General features: G+C 40.9%; 1 protein-coding gene across 2 annotated transcripts in view; it reads left to right on the forward strand.

Moving 5' to 3' along the window:
• NPR3 (natriuretic peptide receptor 3) overlaps window positions 1-11,052 on the forward strand; it is a 74,058-nt gene extending 63,006 nt beyond the window's left edge. The window contains exons 5-8 of one of the 2 annotated variants that reach the window (XM_004484628.5): window positions 189-283; window positions 1,844-1,979; window positions 4,503-4,590; window positions 5,535-11,052. In XM_004484628.5, coding sequence (XP_004484685.2) covers window positions 189-283; window positions 1,844-1,979; window positions 4,503-4,590; window positions 5,535-5,646 — 431 coding nt within the window. In that variant the 3' untranslated portion in view covers window positions 5,647-11,052. The remainder of the gene's footprint in view (window positions 1-188; window positions 284-1,843; window positions 1,980-4,502; window positions 4,591-5,534) is intronic. The other variant, XM_004484629.5, reaches the window with a different exon arrangement.
• Window positions 11,053-24,226: the final 13,174 nt, after the last annotated feature.

A 24,226-nucleotide genomic window follows, 5' to 3' on the forward strand; every position in this document is an offset into this window, starting at 1 on the left:
TTAGGAATGCAGACACAGATGAAATTACAATGTCTTTCCAAATGCCAGCAAAAATGCTCAGCGTCTGATGAGATTTCCTGTGGCATTAGTTTGTTTAAAAAATCCTGTCAATTCATTTTCTTGTTTTTGTTGGCAGAGAGAGGTAGTTTAAGCAACTCATTTCCAGTCCTTCATATATGGTCCTCTAGGTATCGCTGGGCCGGTGTCCATAGATGCGAATGGAGACCGGCATGGAGATTTCTCTGTGATTGCCATGACGGACACAGAAGCGGGCACCCAGGAGGTAAGCAAAGGAATTTCTGTATCCGCAGCTCACTCTGCTTGTCGAGAATCCAAGGAATGTGTTTGTCCTGCTGTCAAAATAGCTGTCCCAGAAGCAGTCTCCAAAAAATAAATGAGTTGAAAACACTGGAGTTTCCAAGGAGGAAGAGCTCACCTTTGGTTGAGGGTATCAGGGAAGACTTCAGGAAAGGGTGCCAAGTTTGTCCTCAGTGGGGAAATCCACGTTTCAACTGGCCACGAGCCACACATTAGTCCTAAAAGACAAGGGAAGGTTATCAGGGTGGAAGAGTGGAATTTTATTTCCCCTCTTCCATTTGGGAATTATCTTGGAATTATTACAAACTGGGCTTGTATGTATTTCAAAAGATGATGTAGTTTCAGGATAGCATCAAGAAAAGGAAAGAGCGCCTTGGATACAATGATGAGCACCCGACGTTTTCCAAAGGTGCGTGCTCTTTTCATTTGCTCAGCTGTAAAATATAAACCGTAATATCTTCCTTTCCAATCTCATGCACTTATTGTGAGAACCAGCGGAAAATGAAACCTAGGAAAGTCCAAAATAAATTTTAAATGATAACTGTATAAATATTATACAAGTGTGCAGTGTTTCAAGTCCAACAGCACTGTCTCCTGAGCGCTGCCTTGCTCACTCGTGCACAGCGTCCTTACTCCGAGGCACCTTCTCTGCCCTGGCAGGTGGGACTTGCTGTTCCCTCTGGTCCAGTGCAGGGCCTTGGTGGGAAGGGCCGGTCGGCAGGACAGGCGTGGTCTCTGTGCACTGAATGGGCTTTTGCGCGTTGAGTGATCTGGGTCTCATTCACTTCTGCTTTCCCCATCTGCGAAAGGCGAGTAATCCTAGTCCATCACTGAGTTCGTCTGAGGCATAGGGTGTGAATATGCTCAAAGCAGGTGGTCCATGCCCAGTACCTGCCACTGTTGTTATACTTGGGAAATGATCTAGACTTCTTACTCCAACATGGACTAGCCCATCAGAGTCTGGGGGACCTCCTTGAGGAGAGAGAGGGGAGGAGATGTTCCTGGCCTCTCAGGAGCAGTGTGCTCCTGCCTCACCAAAAGACAAGTCCTGAAAGCTTGGGTGGGAAGATACTTCTAGGGTAGGGCTCAGAAACTGAGGAGTGAATCTAGAACCAACAGAATACTTCCCAGGGGCACAGGGGCCACTTGAAAGAGAGTGCTCAGTCTGGAAATGGGGGTGCAAAGAGGGTAAATTCATCAGAGGGGCGAGTGTAACCCAGCAGTCAGGACAAGAGGATGCGTTTCTGAAGATTCTTTAAGTCAAGATTTTTTTGGGCTATGGACTATAGGTAGCAGTAATATTATGATGCTGTTCTCTCATCATTTGTAATAAATGTGTCACAACAATTGTAAGGTGTTGGTGGTGGGGTGATGTATAGTAATCCTGTATGGTATGCATGATTACTTTGTAAACTTACAACTTCATTAATTAAAAAAAAAATTTTTTTTTTTTTCACAGTTCAAGGCTCTGTGCTTTGTGCCTGCTTTGGGAACAGATAACTTTGGCCTTTTCTTTCTCATATAGGTTATTGGTGATTACTTTGGAAAAGAAGGTCGTTTTGAAATGCGGCCAAATGTCAAATATCCTTGGGGACCTTTGAAACTGAGAATAGATGAAACCAGAATTGTGGAGCACTCAAATACCTCTCCTTGCAAATCATGTAAGTCTAGAAACTTAATTTACTATGTACTTCATTATCTAAAGTCTCAGTATAATGCAAGCTTAAGAGATAAGTGTCCTCCAGGAGCCCATGTTCTGAAAGTTGAGATTTCTTTTTCTGATGGGTATAAAACACATGGGAAAAATTCACAAACTGGCATCCTGCTTTTATCAGAGGCTTACAGGTCTTTCCATCTTTCTTTTTCAGAATGGCAGAAGGCTTCTCTCTATTTTTACATCTCTTACTATTTGAGGTTCTCACTTTTAGGAAAAATAAAAATATCAAAGACTAAATGTCACTCACGTATTCATTTTTTCTAGCAAGTCTTATTCTTATTTTCAAAGTCTGTAGTTATGCTCCTCAAAACCAAATGTATAATGTCCCTGAAAATTTATAAATGGACAGGTAAGTGTAAAACCTATTATTATGAGCAGCCTTGTACACAAATATAGAAGCAGGTGATGTTCCTATAAGGAGCTTACAAATAGGAAAATTGTTAGAAACCGTAGCTTTTATAAGACCTTTTTAAAAATATATATATTTTTTATTTTTTAAAAAGATATTTAGATTACATAAATGTTACATAAAAAATATAGGGGATCCCCATATGCCCCACTGCCTACTGCTCCCATATTTTCCCACATCAACAACATCCTACATTAGTTACAATTGCTGAACACATTTTGGAACATTGCCACTAAGCATGGATTATATTTTACATTGTAGTTTACACTTCTTCTGCACTATTTTGTAAGTTAGGACAAGAAATATAATGGCTTGTATCTGTATCATTGCGATGACATTCAGGACAATTCCCATGTTCTGAAAATGCTCCCATATTACGCCTGTTTTTCCCTCTGCCTCCCCTCAGAACCTCCAGTGGCCAACAAGTTTCCATTGCTAGAATCACAATAAGTCTGTAGTAGAATACCAGTCAGTCTGCTCCAGTCCATCGTTCATTCCCCAGTCCTGAGGATTCTGGGATGGTGATGCCCACTCTGCTTCTAATTGAGAGGGGGCTTAGCTCCCATGGGGCAGATGGATGGGACTGTGTTGCTTGCAGTTGTAGACTCTCTCTGTTCCTTGGGATGGGCATTGTCCTTCATCATCTTGTAGTTGTCCTGGGTGAGTCCAATGAAGTGGAGAATAGATGTTGCAACTCTATTCAGATTCAGGGCCCAGCTGGCACATGGAAGCCCAAAGATCTAAGTCTCTTGGATGTATACCTATCAACTCTACTACTAACTATAGGTTTAAATACAAGGGACAGAAGAGCCATGCATAGGGAAACCACAACTGAGTCCAACTCTCACATTGGGGAGCATAAATTCCAAAGTAGGGCCCACCGGCAGGGTGCCAAACTCCTGAGCTGTCTGCCCCGCCTATAGTGTCCGGCAGTCTCCAGAGCCCTTAGTGCCCCACTATTTCAGGTAGTATTTACTTTGGCAGTCATTGAGATCTTGCTGAAACATGCATAAGCGTAACCTCTGGAATGACCTCTTGACTCACTTGAAGTCTCTTAGCCATATAAAGTCATTTGTCTTTACCTTTTCTTCCTTTTTGTTAAGGTATAATCCTTTTGATAAGGTCATGAAGGAGAACGAAGCAAATATCAATCTCTCAGGCCAGTTGATCATTTTAGGCTCCTATTTGTGTAGTCATTATGTTTTGGGAGCACCTTTCACATGGTGGGATGTTTGTGTCTATGCAATAATTGTAGGAGGGAGTAAGGCGAAGGGTGTTGAGAGCACTGTCTCTGGAGTTACTGGGCTGGTTTCAAATCCCACCCTCAGTATTTGCTGATTTTGTGACCCTAGAAGAGTTCCTTGACCTCTGTAAGCCTCAGTTTGCCATATGTAAAATGGGAAAGTGAGCCCAACTTTTAGGGTTGTTTTGAGGCTTAAATGAGGTTATGCACCAAAGGCCATAAACTGAACTCTTTATAGAAAAGCTCGCTATTTATCACTTTTATGTAATAACTGGGACACTACTGAACTTGATTGTTTCAAATTGTTATTCACATTTTCACAAAGCTATATAGGACGTTTTGACATGAAACTCTGGCTGTGGTGAGAGAACATCTAAAAATAGAACATGAACCCAGCAAATTTTTCACCAAATCTTCCAGCACTTTGAGGTGTCACCATCCATCTGTGAAAATAAGAAGTGCTGGGTCAATCCCATGGTCCAACTGGTTGTCTTCTCCGACAATAAACTCCAAAGAGTGTGGATGTATCTGAGAACTTTGGTTTCTAGTCTTCCTCAAATCTGTCTTGACTCTGCTGATATTCCCATTGTGTTCATTCTTTTCTCACATTCATCAACTACTTTCTCAAATGTGTCTTAAGCTTTTCCCTTGGCAGCAAATGGAAAGTGTTGGATCACCAGGAAAACTTTTGTTAAAAAGAAAGGAAAACTTGCCTCAAGTGGGAAATTGAAAAACACCTTCCAATGGATGAAGCTTGAGGCATTCTTAGCTGTTTTCTCAAAACAAACTCTCATTATCTTTGTTTCTCTCTCAAGCAGGTGGCCTAGAAGAATCGGCTGTGACAGGAATTGTTGTGGGGGCCTTACTAGGAGCAGGTTTGCTAATGGCCTTCTACTTCTTCAGGTTAGGACCGCTTTATAAAGCTTTAAAATCACCTCTCCTGTCCTTTGTCACTTGCACCATCCCATTTGTGTGAGGCGGTTAAAAAAACCTAAGCCGTTCTTCTGGTGGGACCCGGGCTTTGGTGGTCAGTGGGTTAGTGGATGGGTAGTGGGGGCCCAGAAGTGTCTATCCCATCCTGTGGGCCAGATTGCCGCTGCTATCCTTCAACACAGAAATTCTGACCCAGATTCCTACTACCCACCAAATGTGAACGTGGAGAGGGAATCTGGACAAAGGGGAAAAATCAGCTTCCCCTTTCTCAGACTTCTTCCAATTAGGAAATAAGTGCCTTGGTTCACCTTCTTAAGAGGAGGGGGAAGCTCGGAATCCAGGCTTGGGCTGGTGTGTGCTTAGCCCGAGGCCTGTGAAATTGTCATCCTTTTCTTGCGTTCAAGGTACTGATGGTTCCTCAGGCAAGGAGGGGCCATTCCTTTGTAATCTCTGGTGGTCCAATTTATGGCTTATTTATAAGTCATTAGACCAAGGTTTTTTCATTCCTTCAGTGGAAATGTAATTCTGGGTGTCAAAGGCTCTTTGTGGGAACAGTTGTATTCCTGTTCCTTTGGTCCCAGTGCACTTAATCTGATTTTTATCTAAAGCCTATCCTGGGAGCTGGGGAGAGCGTCTGTGGCAGAATAGACAAGACTTCACCCACAAGGCGCCCAGGGAAGAAGGGGAAGGCTTGTTCTACGGTATTTGGAAAGGCATGCCGATTTTCCTCCTTGAATAAGGGCACGACGCCTTGGGGCACACTACTTTAATCTCTGACCAGCGTTTCATTTCTGTCACTTCCCATTTATCAGCCCAAACCCCGATGTCCCTTGAGGGCATTCTTTGTGAGAGAAACCATAGTGTTTTGTAGCCAAGCGAGGTTTTATTACTACATTAACTTTCCCTTTCTCCAGGAAGAAATACAGAATAACCATTGAGAGACGAAACCAGCAAGAAGAAAGTACCCTTGGAAAACATCGCGAGTTACGGGAAGATTCCATCAGATCCCATTTTTCGGTGGCTTAGAGGAAGGCTTTTCTTTCTGCCTGAGATTCTTTAAGGAGATAGATGGGATGAAAGACATCAATGGAATAGAAGAGGCGCTCTTAGGGAATTCGTTCTTTTAAGCAGTTAGTCATTTCGTTTTAAAATTTCTTTAGACGCTCAGGAATGATTATTAATCACCATATGCCTCACGGCCCTTCATCTCATGACAAACAAATAGGAGGAAATAACGTTAACTCTGTTAAATGTTCATACTGCTTCAAGGGTATAGGATTACTTTTATGGTGTTAAAATCTGATGTCTCCATATTTTGATGGTCTGAGGGGGCATTTCGTGCAAGGATATAAAATGTGGTTTTCTTAAATGAAATGCTTTATAGCTAGAATAAAAATCATCTTTACAGGTAGGACATTCTTAGAAAAAAATTAACACCCAGGAAGAGGAAAATGTAATGAAAAACCGCAAGGCCGTAAGTACAGCATTCCTCTTTCTAGAGGGGGTGATTGAGGACCCATCTGTCCAGCGTGTACTTTCGGGTTCTAGCTTCAAATCTTGAAAAAGGGTTTCCTCCCTGTCTCCTTCTGTGTCTCATAAAAGCAACTCTGGAAGGTTGTAAATATTAGTGAGAAAAGAGGATTTATACAAGAAAAGCAAGTCTAAAATGTTTCCTTTTAAAAATGTAAACAAAAAGCCCTATTTCACACTAATATTTTATTTTTAAGTATTTTAATCTTGTATTTTGCTATTAGAAAATGTGTCTATTTTTTCATTTTGAAGATTAAATTTCATTTATATTTTAAATGCATGGCTAAAGTGTACAACCAACCAACGATGATGAAAGATGCTTCTCATTTTTGCCTTGTTTCCCTCTGGCCCTTAGTCACAGTCAAACGCAATTTGCTGTTTTAATTTCAGAGATGTAGAAAGTATCCAGATTATAAAGTCTAAAGGAGTACATCCCTTTACCTGTTTAAAGGCAAGTTACTTTATGGGTAGACACACCCTTCCAGTTTTGGTCAAATGCTATTTCAAGATCAGGGGTGAAAAGTTACTAGAACTAAGCAGGGTATATAAAGGGAGGCAGTCCTTTTTCCTCCAGGACAGCTTTGTAGAGTAAGACCATGGCGGTAAGCACAGAAATGATAAATTTAAAACATGCATATATATGACCTTTTACCAAAATTCATAGTGGTGGTTTCGGTTAAAAGAGGGAATCTAAATATCTTATTATATTCCCTTTTACTTCCTTTATAATCGCCCGCTAATAACCTGTCACACTGGGTTGAGTATGGATAGAAGGAGCTTGGACTAGGTTAAGTAAGTATTTGCTGGATATCTGCTTTGTGCCCAGTACTCTGCACACGGATTTAAACTCAGGTTGCCACGTTCACTTATTAATTGTAGAGAAAATAGACAGGGAAGAATGGGAAGTTGCTAGATAAGGTTACTTAGTATTGGGGCACTCGGGTCTTTCCTCTGTGACATGTTGAGCAACTGAAAAGTAGTTTAAAATGTATCTAAATAGCTGTAAATGGTCATCTCCAGGGAGGAAGACAGCTGAGTTTGAGTCATGACTTGGTGTGATGGAGGTCGCCGTTCACAGAGGTGGTGTGACAGGCTGTGTGCACGAGAGTCGCGTGTCTTTGGATCTGGCCGAGTCTGCCTCTGTCACCACCAATGCAGTCAAAGTGAACAGATTATTTCTGGGTGAGGCACATTTCCCCCCCTCTTTCATTTAAAATATGGAATGCAGGCAGTGGAAGGGCATGATAAAAGAATGAACTAAGGTCAACTGAAACAGGAATGTGGTAGTTCTCCGTGCTATATGCAAAGGAACAAGGGCTGAATGTAAAAAAGGCAAGAGAGACCAACTCCAGAGATCCTAATTAGGGAGAGAGCTTGGGAAGTAAAATCCAGGAAAGCGAAGCATTTGACAGCTCAGGGCTCCTCAAAGTGAAACCAGGATGGAAAGAGGGCATCCATCTTATTTACATGAATTGGAGAGCTTATTTCTTTCACGTTTTTATTTCTCAAAGATGTTTTCCATATATTCTAGAAATACTCATTTTCTGTTATCTTGTGTTTGTAAAAAAAAAACACACATTTAAAATTTGAGCCTATGAACGTATACAGGAACAAATACTCTACTTGGTTGCTGTGTTTAGGTATAAACATTTCTAACCTTTCTAGAATGTATAGGGGCTCATTAACTCTAACTTTTAGAACTGAGTATCTTTTATTTCTACTTCAGGTAGAGGAAACTTAATATTTTGTCCCCAGATCAAATCTTAAGAATGAGTGAGAATTTATCTTTCAAAAATGGAAGAATGGCAACATTTATCTAATGAACCACAGCTATCCTAATTTGGTTCTTCAGGTTTTCTGTTGCACCTGTAAAATGCTACAAGGAATATTAACAAAAATCTACTCACTTTAACTTCTAATAGTTTATGAAATAAAAACAACCCCCCCCCTCCCAATGGAATAACCAATCATGAAATTTCTGGTCCACAGATGCCATTTATTTCCAATCTTAAAGCAATTCTCCTTTTCTGAAGATAGATTGCTTGTTTCCATGTCTTGTCTGTTCTTTCTTCCTTGGAGTTTTCATATGAATAACCAAAACTCCGTTAAGTTGGGAAACTTTTGTTAAAGTGTAGATGTTTTGGCCAAGGTTATCCCTGGTTAAGACCTCTCCAGATTGTAGTTTGGGATTTAAGTTCTAACTGCTAAGCAACATCTTTGCTGACCTCATATAATATTCATATCCTACCAGTAGCATATAGTGAAATAAGCAGGACTTTAGTTCTTAATCCATTCTATATATTTTTATTGTACTTGCAGGATGTTTAGATTTTAAAGGGGTGCTTAATTAGTAGGTCATAAGCTGATATTGATACAGGTCAAAATGAGTATACAATATATATTTTTTTGGTGTTGGAAATAGCTATAGTTTTAGGATGATCATTGTCCCTCTTAGCTTTTGTGTGTGAGAGGTGGCGGTGGGGGAAAGACTCAGAAATAAAAGCTTTCCCCAAAGATCACTTCTCTCTGGTAAGAACTTCTTTAGAGTCCATATCCCACCCCAGACGGACCACAATTCCACGAGGAAGACTCCATGTGCATTACATTTCTCTGAAGAGCCATCCACTTGTCTTTTCCTGAACCACAGATATGGTTCCACAGTCCTAAAAATAGTCCTTTACATTTCAGAAGCTATTTCTAATGGGATTGGGGAGAAACATATGAAAAGAGGCGGTCTCCTTTTCTCTTCCTTACATTCAGAGTTTTTTGCTTTGGAATGCTGGGCCCCTTCTTCCTGTTCATACTTCTGGGATCATTAATATTCTAATGGCACATGTGCCTTCTTTGCCCCTAACTTCCCACTTTCCTTCTGGTTGTAGCTGATTTGGGGGAGTGGTATGCTATGCCATCAGCAGGGAAATCAAGGTCTTTGTATAGAGCTTATACACAAAGCGACAGAGATTCACAAGGCAGATTCCAGTGGCATCAGGACCTTCCGGTAAATAAGTATACACTGGCTATTTGTGGGAGTCTCTTTAAGAGACCAAATAGAATATCCTGCCACCAGTAATAAGGAGCATTTATAGCCTGGAAGGAAGGCATACCTATGTTTCTTGGGACACAAACAACTGAGATCATGAGTGAATGCTGTCATAAAGCCAAATGCCAACCCAAACTAGGCCCCCTGATTTACCTTTCTTGGGTTTTGTTTAGTTACACCCTGTGGGTCAGTGCTTCATGAGGAAGCTAGTAAATGAGTTGAATTTCTTGCTCAGTGGAAAAAGCTGAAACTGTCTAGAAAGGTAGAATAACCTTTACAGGCAATGTGGAAGCAAAGGGAATGAGATGGTGCTGTTCAAAGGGATCTGTTTCATTTTTATTTGATCTTTAGAACTAAAAAATAGCCAATAAGTTAGTCCCTTTTCAACAGCTCTTTTATAAGCCAGACTCAGCAAGAAACCTGGGATGTGCCAGGAGTTTGATCCTCCAGAAGTAACAGAAAAGGGTGGTATTGCAGGCTGCCACTGCCTTTACCTGAGCCCCTCTCCCCTTCCCCGGGCACCCTCCTGTGTCACCACTTCAGTGGGATGCTAGCATCTTGCCTACGCATGTTGAAACCTGTTTGTAGAACCTGCTTACCTCCTCAGAGGAAACAAGGCAAAACAGTGCTGCCTGTGAGAATGTAGCTGCCTTTTGATCCTGACCTTATGCTAACTTGACCACATAAGCTCTTGGGCAGTTCAAGCCTGTGACGTCCATATATTTCAGCAAGTCTGGCTTTGGTTTTCAGCATGTAGATTTCCCAAATGTCTCCTGCAGGTATAACCCACAGCAAGACTGAAGGATTAAAACTTACTTTCCAAAGAGGCTGGATTTATTCACATTTCTCATTAACCACTAATGTTAATTCATACCAAAGGCAAAACATTCTAAGCCAGCTGATGCTGGTAACGTTCAAGTTGTTCACTACTTCAAACCCAATGAAAAGGTTTCAACAGGAGCTGAGATTCAGAAGTAAAAATCCATATGTTATAATTGCTCTTTGATGTATATCAGGTATGGGATGATTCCTAGGGGAGAGATTAGAACAAGCAGAATTAAGAGTTAGCGGAAATGCTGGATTGCTTTGATTCATACTTTTAAAGACCTAAGTTTCTATGCACAAGGAGTAAAGGGACCACGTACCAATTGTAAATCACAACCTAGGCTCACCAGATTATTTTTTATTTGCTAGGAGAACAAAGCTGTCATAGCATGTAATGATTTGGCAAAGGAGGTAGAGAAAGAGGACAACTTGGGTTTTGAAAACCCGGTGTCATTTTTGTTATTCAGTGCCAAGATCTGAAAATCTTTACTGTGATTTTTCTTACAAGACAACAACGAGGTGACAGTCTGGAAACGCAGTGGGTTTGCAGACCTCTGTTTTGGGGCCTGGGAATCTGAGCTTTGTTCCCTGTGCATGGTGATTAACTGAAACCAAGAGAACCTGGGACAGGTACTATAAAGGTGTATTTGGGGCTCTTGTCTTCTGGTTCATGCTAGTCATTGTTCATTTAAATACAGAGTTACCAAACAATACCAACCTACCATGAGTCTGGTAGAAAAATAAAAATAAAAGCTGTATAAGTTCCGTACAATTTATTCTAATGTAAGTAGTACTATCTGCATATAATGTGATTTAATTTATTGTTGTGTGTAGAAAATGAAAATTAATGACTGTGGATATAACCCCTGTTTTGTATGATATATTTTATGTCTGGTGCAAGTTGGTCATTTAAAATATCTACTTCATTTGGCATTTGGATATAACTGTGTATGTGTTCTTGTAAATGTTTCTATTAAGCAAGAGTGCCACATACCCTGAGTATAACAATGTGTTCTCATTAAAAATTACATCCCACAGAGAGCCTTTTCTGTTTATAATCCACTGCACATATCCATATTCGTTGAGGACTTTCTGTTCTCCTAGGACTAGTTTAAGTCAAAGATCAAGTAATGGATGGGATGAATTGTAATGTTTGAATAATACCCATGAAATGACTCAAGAATTTCTGTGCAGCAAAGGGAAGCTTGTGGAAATAAGAAAAGAATAAATGCCCAAAATGAGGGGTGTACCCTGAATTGGCAGGTAAGGGAGGACATCTTCCATGAATAGTACACATTATCTTGAATCTCCACAGCTTGAGACCACACAGTTGACCTCATTGTCTCAGATAATTATGCCCCCTGCCCACTTTGGAGACCCTAAAGTCGGTTTTGTCACTCTGAAGAGCCCCTCAGCTTCCTGAATTAACCCCCTTCAAGAATCCCCAGTTGCCTCTGGGTTGTGAAGCTGGTAGGCTTACCGTGGTAAGCGTGGTAGGCTGCGTCGCTATCTGGGAAATTACTCATGAAATATTTTAAGCCCAGAGCACACACAGTAATTCTCATGGTTGGAGCAGTGTTCCCCTGGCCCTGCGGCCACTGCCAATGAGGTCCCCTGACATCACCACAAATGCCACCCACAGGGTGCTGCCTGTGTTTTAGAAGATTCCCCGCTGGGTGCTGACTGGGGGAAGGGCAGGGTAGGAAAGAAGGTGGAACCAAGAAATCTCCAGAAAACGGTGTTCCCATCACTTTCCCAATCACTTTTGGGATCGTGACCTCTATTATCAAAGGTTTTCCAGAGACACAGGACTGACAGGATGTTAGTGGTTGGGGGCATTTCCCAGCGTAGACCAAGAGGATTTTATTCCACTTTTATTCCAGTGGGCCAAGAGAGACCAGGTGCCCTGCAGGCTGGTGGGGGATGTGACCTTTATAGAGCAGAGGCTCAGGCTTTCTGGGTTAGCTTATGGGATCCTTATCCTCTCAGGCCTGTCAGCTCTGAGCAAAATAGGGACGATGCCCACTCTTCCCAGAGGGTCTTAGTTCAGAATGAGGGTCAGAGGTGGCAGAGCTGGGAGGCTGCCTTCCAGCCCATGTCATCCTTTCTCCATCACAGAGCCCAGCAGCCAGTGCTAGGTATCCCTGACTGTGCCTCAGCCAGCTTCATGGAATGCCTGAGAAGAACCAGCTGTGCGTAAGAGGTCTGTATTTCCCCAGCAGGGCCGTCTTGGGTGGCGTCAAAGGTATTTTATGCTTGAAGGCAAAAATCCAGCAAGAGACCATATCTAAATAAAGCTTGCCACCTGGTATCTTTATGACTACTTTCAGCATTTTATTCAAAAGGAAAATAAAGAACAGGCAGAGTGTGTGCCTTCTCAACTTAACAACTGTAGTTATTTACTAAGAGCTTCCTATATGTCAGGTTGTGCTAAGCACCATAAATGTGTTCATTTATTTAACTCTCATAGTACCCTATGAGATAGGATCTATGGTTGGCTTCCTACTTTAGAGATGTGTAAGCTGAGGCACAGAGAAGGTAACAAGCTTGCTTAAGGTCTCACTAGCTTAGGACAAGGCAGAACTGGGTTTGAAGCCAGACTGCTAGCTCTAGACAATGGCTATGCCAAACTGCGTAATCCAGTAGATGGTGGTGGTTCCATCCTTCTCAGGTAGCTCTCACTTCCTTTCATCACCTTCCATACTCAGAATCCCCTCCATCTCTTCCTCTCCATTTTCACTGCCACTAATCAAGCCCTTTATCCCCTTGGTCCTAACTGAGCCAAGAGCAGCCTCCTGACACCTCTTTATTGCTAAACTCTCCTCATTTACTCATTTTCACACAACTGCCATATCAGTCTTCCTACAATCCTCCTTCGATAATGTTACTCTTCTGCTCAGTGACCTTTAACAGCTCCCTTTTCCAGTGGGTCAGATTCCATATTTTGTGCTTGGTGTTCACAACCCTAAGAGAAGATGCTCCATCTTGCTTTGTTGATTTATTCATTATTCCTTTGAGTCAATTAGATTGTGCTGAATTGTACTGAATTAAATTGATTTACCTCTCATCCACTAAACATTCCCTGCATTTTTCTACCTGTAACTTTTATTCCCACTGTCCCCTTGCCTGGAAAATCCTCTCTCTCTCTCTTTTAAACAAGTCCATTTTATTGATACATATTAATAGAGCATAAATCCATCCAAAGTGCATAATCAATGGTATTCAGTATAATGACAAAATCACATAGTTGTGCATTCATCACTTCAATTATTTTAGATCATTTTCATTATTCCAATAATAATAAAAAACAAACCAACAAACAAAGCTCTTCTTAATCTCTCTATGCTTCCCCTGCTGTACATGGCTGCTATTTTGTTTTTGTCTCTCTAGTTTACTTGTATTTATATTTTGTGAAAAGTCATATATGCAATACCAACCATATTCATATTTCACATGAGGTTTCACTATGTTACACAGTCCTATTATATTTTTAGCTTTCCTTCTAGTAACATACATGACTTCAGACTTGCCCTTTCAACCACTGTTATACACTAGTTCTGCTGGTTACAAACACAATGATGTGTTTTCACCATTACTATTCATTTCTGAACGGTGACACGCATCCTTTTTACCAATTCTGCACAGATTAAACTTCAGCTTTCTGTTTTCTACCTTCTTCTATTTTCTGGTGAACAATATTCTATTTTATTTTTTTAAGATTTTAAATTTATTTCTCTCCCCTTTGCCCCCGTTACCCCCCCCCCCATTGTCTGCTCTCTGTGTCCATCTGCTGTGTGTTCTGTGTCTGCTTGCATTCTTGTCGTTGGTACTGGCAATCTGTCTCTTTTTGTTGTGTCATCTTGCTGTGTCAGCTCTCTGTCTGTGTGGGGCCATTCCTGGGCAGGCTGAGCTTTTTTCGCACAGGGCGGCTCTCCTTGTGGGGTGCATTCCTTGCAAGTGGGGCTCCCCTATGCAGGGGCACCCCTGCGTGGCAGGACACTCTTTGCATACATCAGCACTGTGCATGGGCCAGCTCACCACACGGGGCAGGAGGCCCTGGGTTTGAACACTGGGCCTCCCATCTGGTAGGTGGATGCCCTATCAGTTGAGCCAAATCTGCTTCCCTCTGATTATTAACTCTTTGAGTTTACACAATATATTTAGTTCATAATAGCTCAATCACACAGTATTTGTCCTTTTGTGTCTCGCTTGCTTCACTCCAGGTTCATCCATGTTGTCATATGCTTCACAACTTCATTTCTTCTTATAGCTGCATAATATTCCATTGTATGATATACCACAATTTGTTTACCCATTCAGCAGTTGATGGACACTTGGGTTGTTTCTATTTTTTGGCAGTCGTGAATAATGTCTCATTGAACATCGGTGTGCTGATGTCTCTTTGTGTCTCTGCTCTCAGTTCTTCTGGGTCTATACCTAGTAATGGAATTTCTGGGTCACATGGCAAGTCTATATTCAATTTTCTTGGGAACTGCCCAAGAACCCTCCACAGGAGCTATACCAATTCTACATTCCCACCAACAGTGAATAAGTGTTCCTATCTCTCCACATCCTCTCCAACACTTCAAGTTTTCTAACTTTTTAGTAGCGGCCAGTCTAATACATGTGAAATGATATCTCATTGTAGTTTTGATTTGCATTTCCCAAATTGCTAGTGATGCTGAACATTTTTCATGTGTTTTTTTTTTACCATTTGTATTTCTTCTTTGGACAATTGTCTTTTCAAGTCTTTTGCCCAATTTTAAACCAGGTGGTTTGTCTTTTTATGGTTGTGTTTATGATTTCTTTTTTTTTTTTAAGATTTATTTATTTTAATTATTTCTCTCCCTTTCCCCCGCCCCGGTTGTCTGTTCTCTGTGTCTATTTGCTGCGTCTTCTTCTTTGTCCACTTCTTTTGTTGTCAGTGGCACGGGAATCTGTGTTTCTTTTTGTTGAGTCATCTTGTGTGTCAGCTCTCTGTGTGCAGCACCATTCCTGGGCAGGCTGCATGCACTTCCTTTCATGCTGGGCGGCTCTCCTTACGGGGCGCACTCCTTGCACGTGGGGCTCCCCTACATGGGGGACACCCCCGCGTGGTGTGGCACTCCTTGGCGCATCAGCACTGTGCATGGGCCAGCTGCACACGGGTCAAGGAGGCCCGGTGTTTGAGCCGCGGACCTCCCATGTGGTAGACGGACACCCTAACCACTGGGCCAAGTCCGCTTCCCTGTTTATGATTTCTTTATGTATCATGGATATTAAATCCTTACTGGATATGTGATTGCCAAATTATTTTCTCCCATTGTGTTGGCTGCCTTTTCATCCTTTTGACAAAGTCCTCTGAGGTGCAAGAGTTTAATTTTGAGCAGGTCCCATTTATCTATTTTTACTTTTTTGGCTTGTGCTTTGGGTGTAAGGTATAAGAAACCACCCTTACCACAAGGTCTCAAAGGTGTTTTCTTATATTTTCTTCTAGGAGTTTTATGGTTGCCACTTCTATATTTAGGTCCTTGATCCATTCTGAGTTACTTTTTGTATAAAGTATGAGATAGGGGTCCTCTTTCTTTCTTTTGAATATGGCTATCCCATTCTCCCAGGACCGTCTGTTGAATATACTGTTACTGGCCCAGTTGGGAGGGCTTAACAGCCCTGTCAAAAATCACTTGACTATAAATGTGAGGGTAAACTTTGTCAGTTTGGTTCCATTGGTCAGTCTGTCTGTCTTTATGTCAGTACCATGCTGTTTTTACCTATGTAGTTAAGTAATATGCTTTCAAGTCAGGAAGTGAGAGTCCTCCAATTTTGTTCTTTTTAAAGATATTTTTGGCTATTTGGGGCCCATTTCCCTTCCAAATAAATTTGATAATTGGCTTTTCCATTTCTGCAAAAAAAAAAAAAAAAAAACAGCGGGGGTTTTTATTGTTATTGCTTGAATCTGTAGGTCAGTTTGGGTAGAATTGGCATCTTAACTGTATTTAGTTTTCCAATCCATGGACATGGAATATCTTTCCATTTATTTGTCTTCCTCAGTTTCTTTTAGCAATGTTTTGTAGTTTTCTGAATATAGGTATTTTATGTCCTTGGTTAAGTTTATTCCTAAATATTTGATTATTTTAGTCACTATTATAAATGGAATTTTTTTCTGATTTTCTCACATTGCACATTAGTAGTGTATAGAAATGCTATTGATTTTTGCATATTAATCTTGTATTCTGCCACTTTGATGAACTTGTTTATTAGTTCTAGCAGCTTTGTTGTGGATTTATCAGGATTTTCTACATATAGGATCCTATCATCAGCAAATAGTGAAAGTTTTACTTCTTCTTTTCCTATTTGGGTGCCTTTTATTTCTTGTCTGGCCTTACTGCTCTAGGTAGAAATTCTAGCACAGTATTGAATATAGTGGGGACAGTAGGGTCCTTATCTTGTTCCAGATCTCAGCGGGAAAGCTTTAGTCTTTCAGCAGTGAGTACAATGCTAGTATTTGCTTTTTCATATATGCACTTTAACATATTGAGAAAGCTTCCTTCTATTCCCATCTCTTGTAGTGTTTTAATCAAGAAAGGGTGCTGTATTTTGTCGAACACCTTTTCTGCATCAGTCAAGAGGATCGTGTGGTTTTTCTTCAATTTTTCTATGTGGTTTATTATACTAATTGATTCTTTTTTAATGCAAGCATTGAGGGCTATACATTTCCTTCTCTGCACTGCCTTTGCATTGTCCTATAGGTTTTGATATGTTCTGTTCTCATTTTTATTTGTCTCAATATATTTGCTGAATTCTCTTGCAATTTATTCTTTGACCCACTGATTATTTAAGAGTGTGTTGTTGGGAAGCGGACTTGGCCCAGTGGTTAGGGCATCCGTCTACCACATGGGAGGTCCATGGTTCAAACCCCGGGCCTCCATGACCCATGTGGAGCTGGCCCATGCTCAGTGCTGATGCACACAAGGAGTGCCATGCCACGCAGGGGTGTCCCCCGCATAGGGGAGCCCCACGTGCAAGGAGTGTGCCCCGTAAGGAGAGCCGCCCAGCGCAAAAGAAAGTGCAGCCTGCCCAGGAATGGCACCACATACACAGAGAGCTGATCCAACATGATGGCACAACAAAAAAAAGAAACACAGATTCTCATGCCGCTGACAACAACAAAGGCGGACAAAGAAGAACACGCAGCAAATAGACACAGAGAACAGACACCTGGAGTGGGATGGGGTGAAAGGGGAGAGAAACAAATAAATAAATCTTAAAAAAAAAAAGTGTGTTGTTTAGGGAGGCAGGTGTGGCTCAGGTGATTGGGCTCCCATCTACCATATGGGAGGTCCCAGGTTCAATTCCTGGGGCCTCCTGGTGAAGGCAAACTGATGGCCCACACAGCCGTGGAGAGCTGATGGCCCATGGACAGCAAGTACAGGCAACAAGGGGGGTGGAATAAATAAAATGAAGTAAAATAAATAAAATCTTTTTAAAAAAGAGAATGTTTGTTTAATGCCCATATATTTATGAATTTTCCCTTTTTCCAACCATTACTGATTTCCAGCTTCATTCTGTTATGATCAGAGAAAGTGTTTTGTATAATTTCAATCTTTTTAAATTAATTGAGTCTTGTATCATGACCCAACATGTTGTCTATCTGGCTGAAGGAGCCATGAACACCTGAAAAAATGTATATCCTGTTGTTTTGAGGTGCAGTGCTTTATTGATGTCTGTTAGGTCTAGTTTGTTTATCATAATATTAAAGGTCTCTGTTTCTTTATTTATCCTCTCTTCCAGTTCTTCTATACAATATTGAGAGTATTAAAGTTTTCAGCTACTATTGTAGAGACATCTATTTCTCCCTTTAGCTTTGCCAGTGTGTGCCTTGTGTACCTTGGGGCACTCAGAGTAGGTGCATAGATATTTAGTATAGTTATTTCTTCTTGGTGAATTGCCCCTTTCATTAATGTATAATGACCTTCTTCATCCCTTCTAACAGTTCTGGATTTATTTATAATTTTTTTGAAGATTTACTTTATTTATTTCTCTCCCCTTCTCCCTGTTGTCTGCTCTCTCTGTTCATTCACTGTGTGTTCTTCTGTGTCTGCTTGTATTCTTGTCATGCAGCGCTGGGAAACCATGTTGCTTTTTTGTTGCGTCATCTTGCTGTGTCGGCTCTCTGTGTGTGCGGAGCCGCTCCTGGGGCGGGCTGCACTTTTTTCACGCAGGAGCGGCAATCCTTGTGGGGTACACTCCTTCAGCATGGGGTACCCCTATGTGGGGGACACCCCTTCATGGCACAGCACTCCTTAGCTTACCACAGAGGTCCAGAGGCCCTGGGTATTGAACCCTTGGGCCCTCCGTATGGTAGGCAGATGCTCTATCAGTTGAGCCACAACTGCTTCCCCAGTTTTGCATTTAAAATCTGTTTTGTCTGATATTAGTTTTGCTACTCCTGCTTTTTTCTGTTTTACTATTTGCATGGAAAAATTTTTTCCAACCTCTCATTTTTAACCTGGTTGTTTCCTTACATCTGAGGTAAGTCTCTTGCAGACAGCGTATAGATGACTCATTTTTTTTTTAATCCATTCAATTAGTCCATGTCTTTTTATTGGGGAGTCCAAGCGATTAACATTCAGTATTATTGCTGTAAAGGCATTACTTACCTCATCCATCTTGTCCTTTGGCTTTCTGTTGTCATATCTGACTATTTTCTGTCTTTCTACCCTTTAATTTACTCTTCTTAATAATATTTATTTTACAGTCCTCCAAGTTTCTTGCCTTTGTTTTTTCCTTTCAGGCTGCAGTACTCCCTTTAGTATCTCTTATAATTCTGGTATCTTGGAACCATACTCTATCAGTTTTTGTTTGTGAAGACTTTGAACTCACCCTCATTTTTGAAGGACAGTTTTGCTGAATTCAGAATTTTTGACTGGCAGGTTTTCTCTTTTAGTAGCTTATATATGTCTTACCACTTTCTTCTCAACTCCATGGTTTCTGTTGAGAGGGTGGCACTTAATCTTATTGACATTCCCTTGTATGTGATGCTTTGCTTTTCTCTTACTGCTTTCAGAATCCTCTCTTTAGTTCTGATATCTGAATAGTAGGTGTCTCAGGGTAGGTCTATGCAGATTCATTCTGTTTGGGGTACACTTTCCTTTTGGATATTGATATTTATGTCTTTTATAAGGGTTGGGAAGTTTTCAGTCATTATTGCTCAAATATTCTTTCTGCCCTTTTTCTATTCTCTTCTCCTTCTGGGACACTGATAATGCATATGTTTGTGCATTTCATGTTGTCTTTCAATTCCCTGAGACTGTTCCATTTTTTCCATTCACTTCTATTTTTGATCTCCTGTCTTTCCCATTTCAGATGTTCTGTCTTTGAAATCACTAATTCTGTGTTTGAGCAATTCAAATCTGCTCTTATGTGCCTCTAATGTATTTTTAATGTCACCCATCATGTCTTTCATTCCCATAAGTTCTGTTACTTTTCTTTGCAGTCTTTCACGTTGTTCTTTATGATCTCCCAGTGTCTTCTTAATATCATTTATCTCTTTAGCCATATTTTCTCTTTTGAGTTGATTTAAGGGAGTTGTGTGATTATCATTTATTGTCTTAAATCCTGTATCTCTTCAGGATATTTGGTTTGTTCCTTTGGCTGGGTCATCTCTTCCTGTTTCTTAGTATGACTTGTAAATTTTTGCAGATGTCTAGGTATCTGAATATGTTGACGGATTTACTCTGATGGCCCATTTTGTCTCTCTTGCCTTTCCCACCCCCCCACCCCCCAGCTCTTTTTTGACATTTGGTTCAACTTATTCTATATCTTTAAAATTGCCCAGCTTAAGTTATCAAAATCTAGCCAGGGACTCACTAATGGTGCACAGATTTTGTCCCGGGATTTAAGGTAAAGAGAGCCCTCAGTGGTTTTTGTCCATGCAATTTCCAGCCTGGCCAGCAGATGCTGCTTGTCAGTGCACCTTACCACTGAGGTGTTTCTTTCAATTTTCTCCTTCCTGTGTTTTGGTCTGCCCAGAGCTGAGGTTCAAAGCAAGCTCTGATGGCTGAATTCACTGAAGAGAAGCCCCTCAACTCTCCTCCCTTTTCCCTTGTAAGAGCTGACAGAGAAGAAGATGTCTGTTCCACTCTCATTTGACTGCAGTGAGCCAGGGATTTTATCCCAGCTTAATGTCTTGTGTGTGCAAGCTGGAAGCCCGTCCCACTGGGCAGGTTTTTGTAACTAACATTTGTTGTTTTGTGTGCTTCGTCTCTGGCTCTCATCCCAGGAGTTGTGTAGCACTGTCCTGGTCTGCTGATCCCCAAAGCAGATGCCTAGGACAGCTTTTGGCCCTTTCTCCGTTGTTTTTGTGAGAGATACCTACTCCGATAACTCTTCCTAGAACTCCTCCCTTTCTCTTTTTAATCAGGCCTGTCCTTTATCTGCAGTTAAATCCCAGTTCCTCTGTAGGCTTCTGACCTCCTAACTTTAAACAAGTTCTACCTGATTTCATGTTATTTACTGTTTCAGAGGTTAGGAACAGGAGGTCTGCAGATGCATTTGGTTTGGTTACCCAGTATTTAGAAAAAAACTGGAATCTGAACACCTTTGCATGGGGCATATGCGTCCCGGTGAGGCAAATGCCTCACTCTTGACTATTCCTGAAGTTCTTACAGCTAGTTCTCTTTACTAGTATATGTTAGGGCTTTAGAACTGGCAAGCCTGGTTCATACAGTTAATCGGACAATCAGGCAGAGTTTTGCACCATCTCTTCTATTGCTACCTTATTTATCCTTTTTAACATCATAACTTCAGAGCTGCAGGTCTTCAAAGAATTCCTTGACACTTTAAGTCTTTCCCTGTTTGGTTTCTTTGTCAAGTACTTCATGATGCCAAAACAAAATATTTCCTGCCCTAGGAGAATTATTACTTGAAGGAACTCTAGAATTTTTGTAATGTAAATACTCATGGCATAATGTTTTTGCTTTGTGAAATCAGATTTTCTTAAAACTGGGATATTTTTAAACACACTCACTAGAAGGACTCTTGAGTTTAAATCCCTGCTTTTCTATTTACTAGCCATGTGGCCTCTGCAAATCACAGGACCTCTCTGAGCCTTGGTTTTCTCCTTTGTAGAATGAGGAGACTAGTAACTACTTTGTAGGGTTTTCAAGCAGTGCTGATAGCTGATATGCAGCAGCTTAGTAAGCAGAGCCTTTTTGGTGGCTGGCATTCTTGGGCTCTGGTATCAAGACTGGCACGTAACTGAGGCCCTGGGGCCTTTTTTTGCATGTGCCCTAGGAGTAAGTACACACACTTTCTAATCCTTATCCCCATTTCAGAGACGAGGACACCAAGGCTTTCACTGGATTGTGAGTGAGGTTCCCAGCAGAGCCTCACTGTTCTAAGTACTGTAACTCACACCTGATGGAGGTAGTGTTACGACCTCTATTTCAAAACTGAGGAAACGGATGCATGGAGTAAACAACTTCCCCCAGTCACTGAGCCAGGAAATGATAGAATCAAGGGCATGAAAACAGGCAGTCTGTTCCAGAACCCATGCTCTTTCCACCCTGATATATGACATAGCACAGTCACTGCTGTCGTTCATACCGTAAGTAATCCTAGAAGACTCTCCAGCATCTCCTCTTCTTTGTGGAGTGCACACTGCTTTCCCACCTTTGGTCCTCTGCCACCCGCTGCCATATCAAATGCCCATTGGATGGTAAGGAAAAGGGAGAATTTAGGGCTATAGTTCAGGGGTTCCCAGCCGCCTATCTGAAGACTGGTGGCAATTAGGGAGTTTTCCCATTGTGTGTTGTAATTAGAAAATTTGGACAATATAGGAAAATTTTCATTATCTTAAGTTGATTCATTGCTTAAAGATTGCCTCTTCTGTCTGAGAGTATAGCCTTATGATTATGTGTACAAGTTACAAAAATACCTTTTAAATTGTCATAATAATAGTTAATAGGTTTATTTTTTACATCTTAACTTGATAAATACAATGTTGGGAACCCTTAAATTTTTTTTAAATGGTTGAAATTTATGAAATCCCTATGTCTAGAAGCATTGCTTTAGTTTGTTGTTCTGATGGAATTCCAAAATATTCTCTTGTTTATTTGTTGTAACATGAGAATATATCTTGTCTTCTGGGCACCAGGACCCAACCTTGCCCTTTTTATGTATCCCCAGAGACTTAGAGATCTCTATTCAGTAAATCCCTGCCAGCTGATTCTTTTAAGGGCCACATGTAACCTGTGCCCTGCCTGGATTATTAATAGTTTATCTTTGTCCTGCTTTGAGAGATCTCTCACATTCTGAGTGTAGTAGTGGAATTCATGAATGCATCACCCTTAAGACCAAACTGCTAGCGAAACAAACATCTCAGACCACCACTCTTTCCTTCAAAGGCTTTCATAGCTGTTTTTCAAAACCAGTCCACAATTTTGAACTTTCAGTTATACCTACAAGCAGTATCTGGATAGTGAACAGATCACTACTTACCAATTTATAATGTGACAATACAGGAGGGATTTTTGCTAAGTGTACTCTTCGTAAAAAGTGTGTCCTTCCAAACAATGACACTGAAGCAATTTTTTCTTACTTTGAAACTTTTCTTTTTTTAAAGATTTATTTTCTTTGTATTTATTTCTCCCCTCTCCTCATTGTTTGTGCTCGCTGTTTGTCTTCTCTTTATGAGGCACTGGGAACCAAACATGGGACCTCCTGGGTGGTAGGTGGGCCCCCAATTGCTTGAGCCATATCCACTTCCCTGAACCATTGCTAAGCTAAGCTGCTTTGACTTGAGAAAAAAGAAAAGCCTCTGATTCCAAATCCTCAAATACTAGTGTGAATGTTTTTCTCATCTTATCATTTCTATCCATCCAAAATCCTGTATAGTCTGATCCTATGTAAACCTGGGCTCAAAGCTATTCTTTGGTTTCATTTAAGAAGTAATTGCCGTTCTCTGGTTCATCTCTGGCACGTAAAAGAGACCCAACAGCCAGTGATGTTTTGGAGCTGGCACATATGGGTTCATGAGACCCAATTATTAAATTTTCAGGAATTTTGGGAACCAGTTGGTAAACAAAATCATTATTAAAAACAAAATTATATAGACTTATAATTCAATAAATTTTATTAAAAACAAAGACGATAAATACTCAGAGCATCATCTCCTAATTATTGTACTACATTTTACTATTATCTACACTCTTGAGGTTATTGTTGCCTATTGTATCTGTACAGTGGAAATATTGTGTAATGGTGTGCTACTGTGCATTGCTTCCCAGCTCCCCACTCAGCAACATATTGGGAGAGTGAAACCAGCCATGGCGGGCATATTTACACCATGGAAATTGACAAATGACAAATCGGGGCGGTTTCTGTTCCTGTTACTAAGCACTTACCAGCATACCACTGCCTGCTATTCACTTTTTCTTACGAGGGGAACCCAGAACTCAACCCACCAATAACACTTCTCTCTCAATGATAAGGAAATTGATGTTCTAAGAAGTTACGTGATCTGTTCAGCCTCACAGCTGATAAACAGCACACTCAGGACTAAAGCCCATAGACATCAAGAGCCGAGTTAGTGCTTTTTTCATGCGAAAGCATGAAGGACAATCCAGACTTTATAAAGACCTTGGATTTTCGGATGAACTTCTCAGTTTAATAATGACCCTGGAGAAAGTTCTGCCCATAGGGTCAATAAAGAGAATAAAGATCCTGATTCCCGTAACATAAATCTTTAAAATATGAAAACGCGTTTTGGGCCTCTGCTAACAGTTCCGAAGTGTGGTGTCACCAGACTCCCTCGCTGTTTTGGTGAGGTGTATGTGTGCATTGCCAGTTAGGGGATAGGAAGGGTGACAATAAAGGATGAAAATCACTAGGAATCTGACAATTGCAAGCTTTGCTGTTGAATCTTCTAGGTGTCCCCCTTCCTCCTATATCGACAGCCCCAACATATCCCATATGCATACATGGCACACACACATGCCCTTGGTAAAGTTGGAAACATGATAAAAAATACTTGAAATACAGTAGGCCTTCCAAGACTTCAGGCACAGCCATTTGCATATTAGATCCTGTGACATTTATAATATCGTATTTATAAGGTAGAACCAATCTAAGCACATTCATTTCAAAGCAGAGAAAATTTTCAGACTTCCCCAAGAGTAATGAACATCATTTCCCATAGAATGAGAAAACCACCATCAGCCTCCACTGTAG

Source organism: Dasypus novemcinctus, chromosome 2 (genome assembly GCF_030445035.2).
Source record: "Dasypus novemcinctus isolate mDasNov1 chromosome 2, mDasNov1.1.hap2, whole genome shotgun sequence".
NCBI classification, from domain to species: Eukaryota; Metazoa; Chordata; class Mammalia; order Cingulata; family Dasypodidae; genus Dasypus; species Dasypus novemcinctus.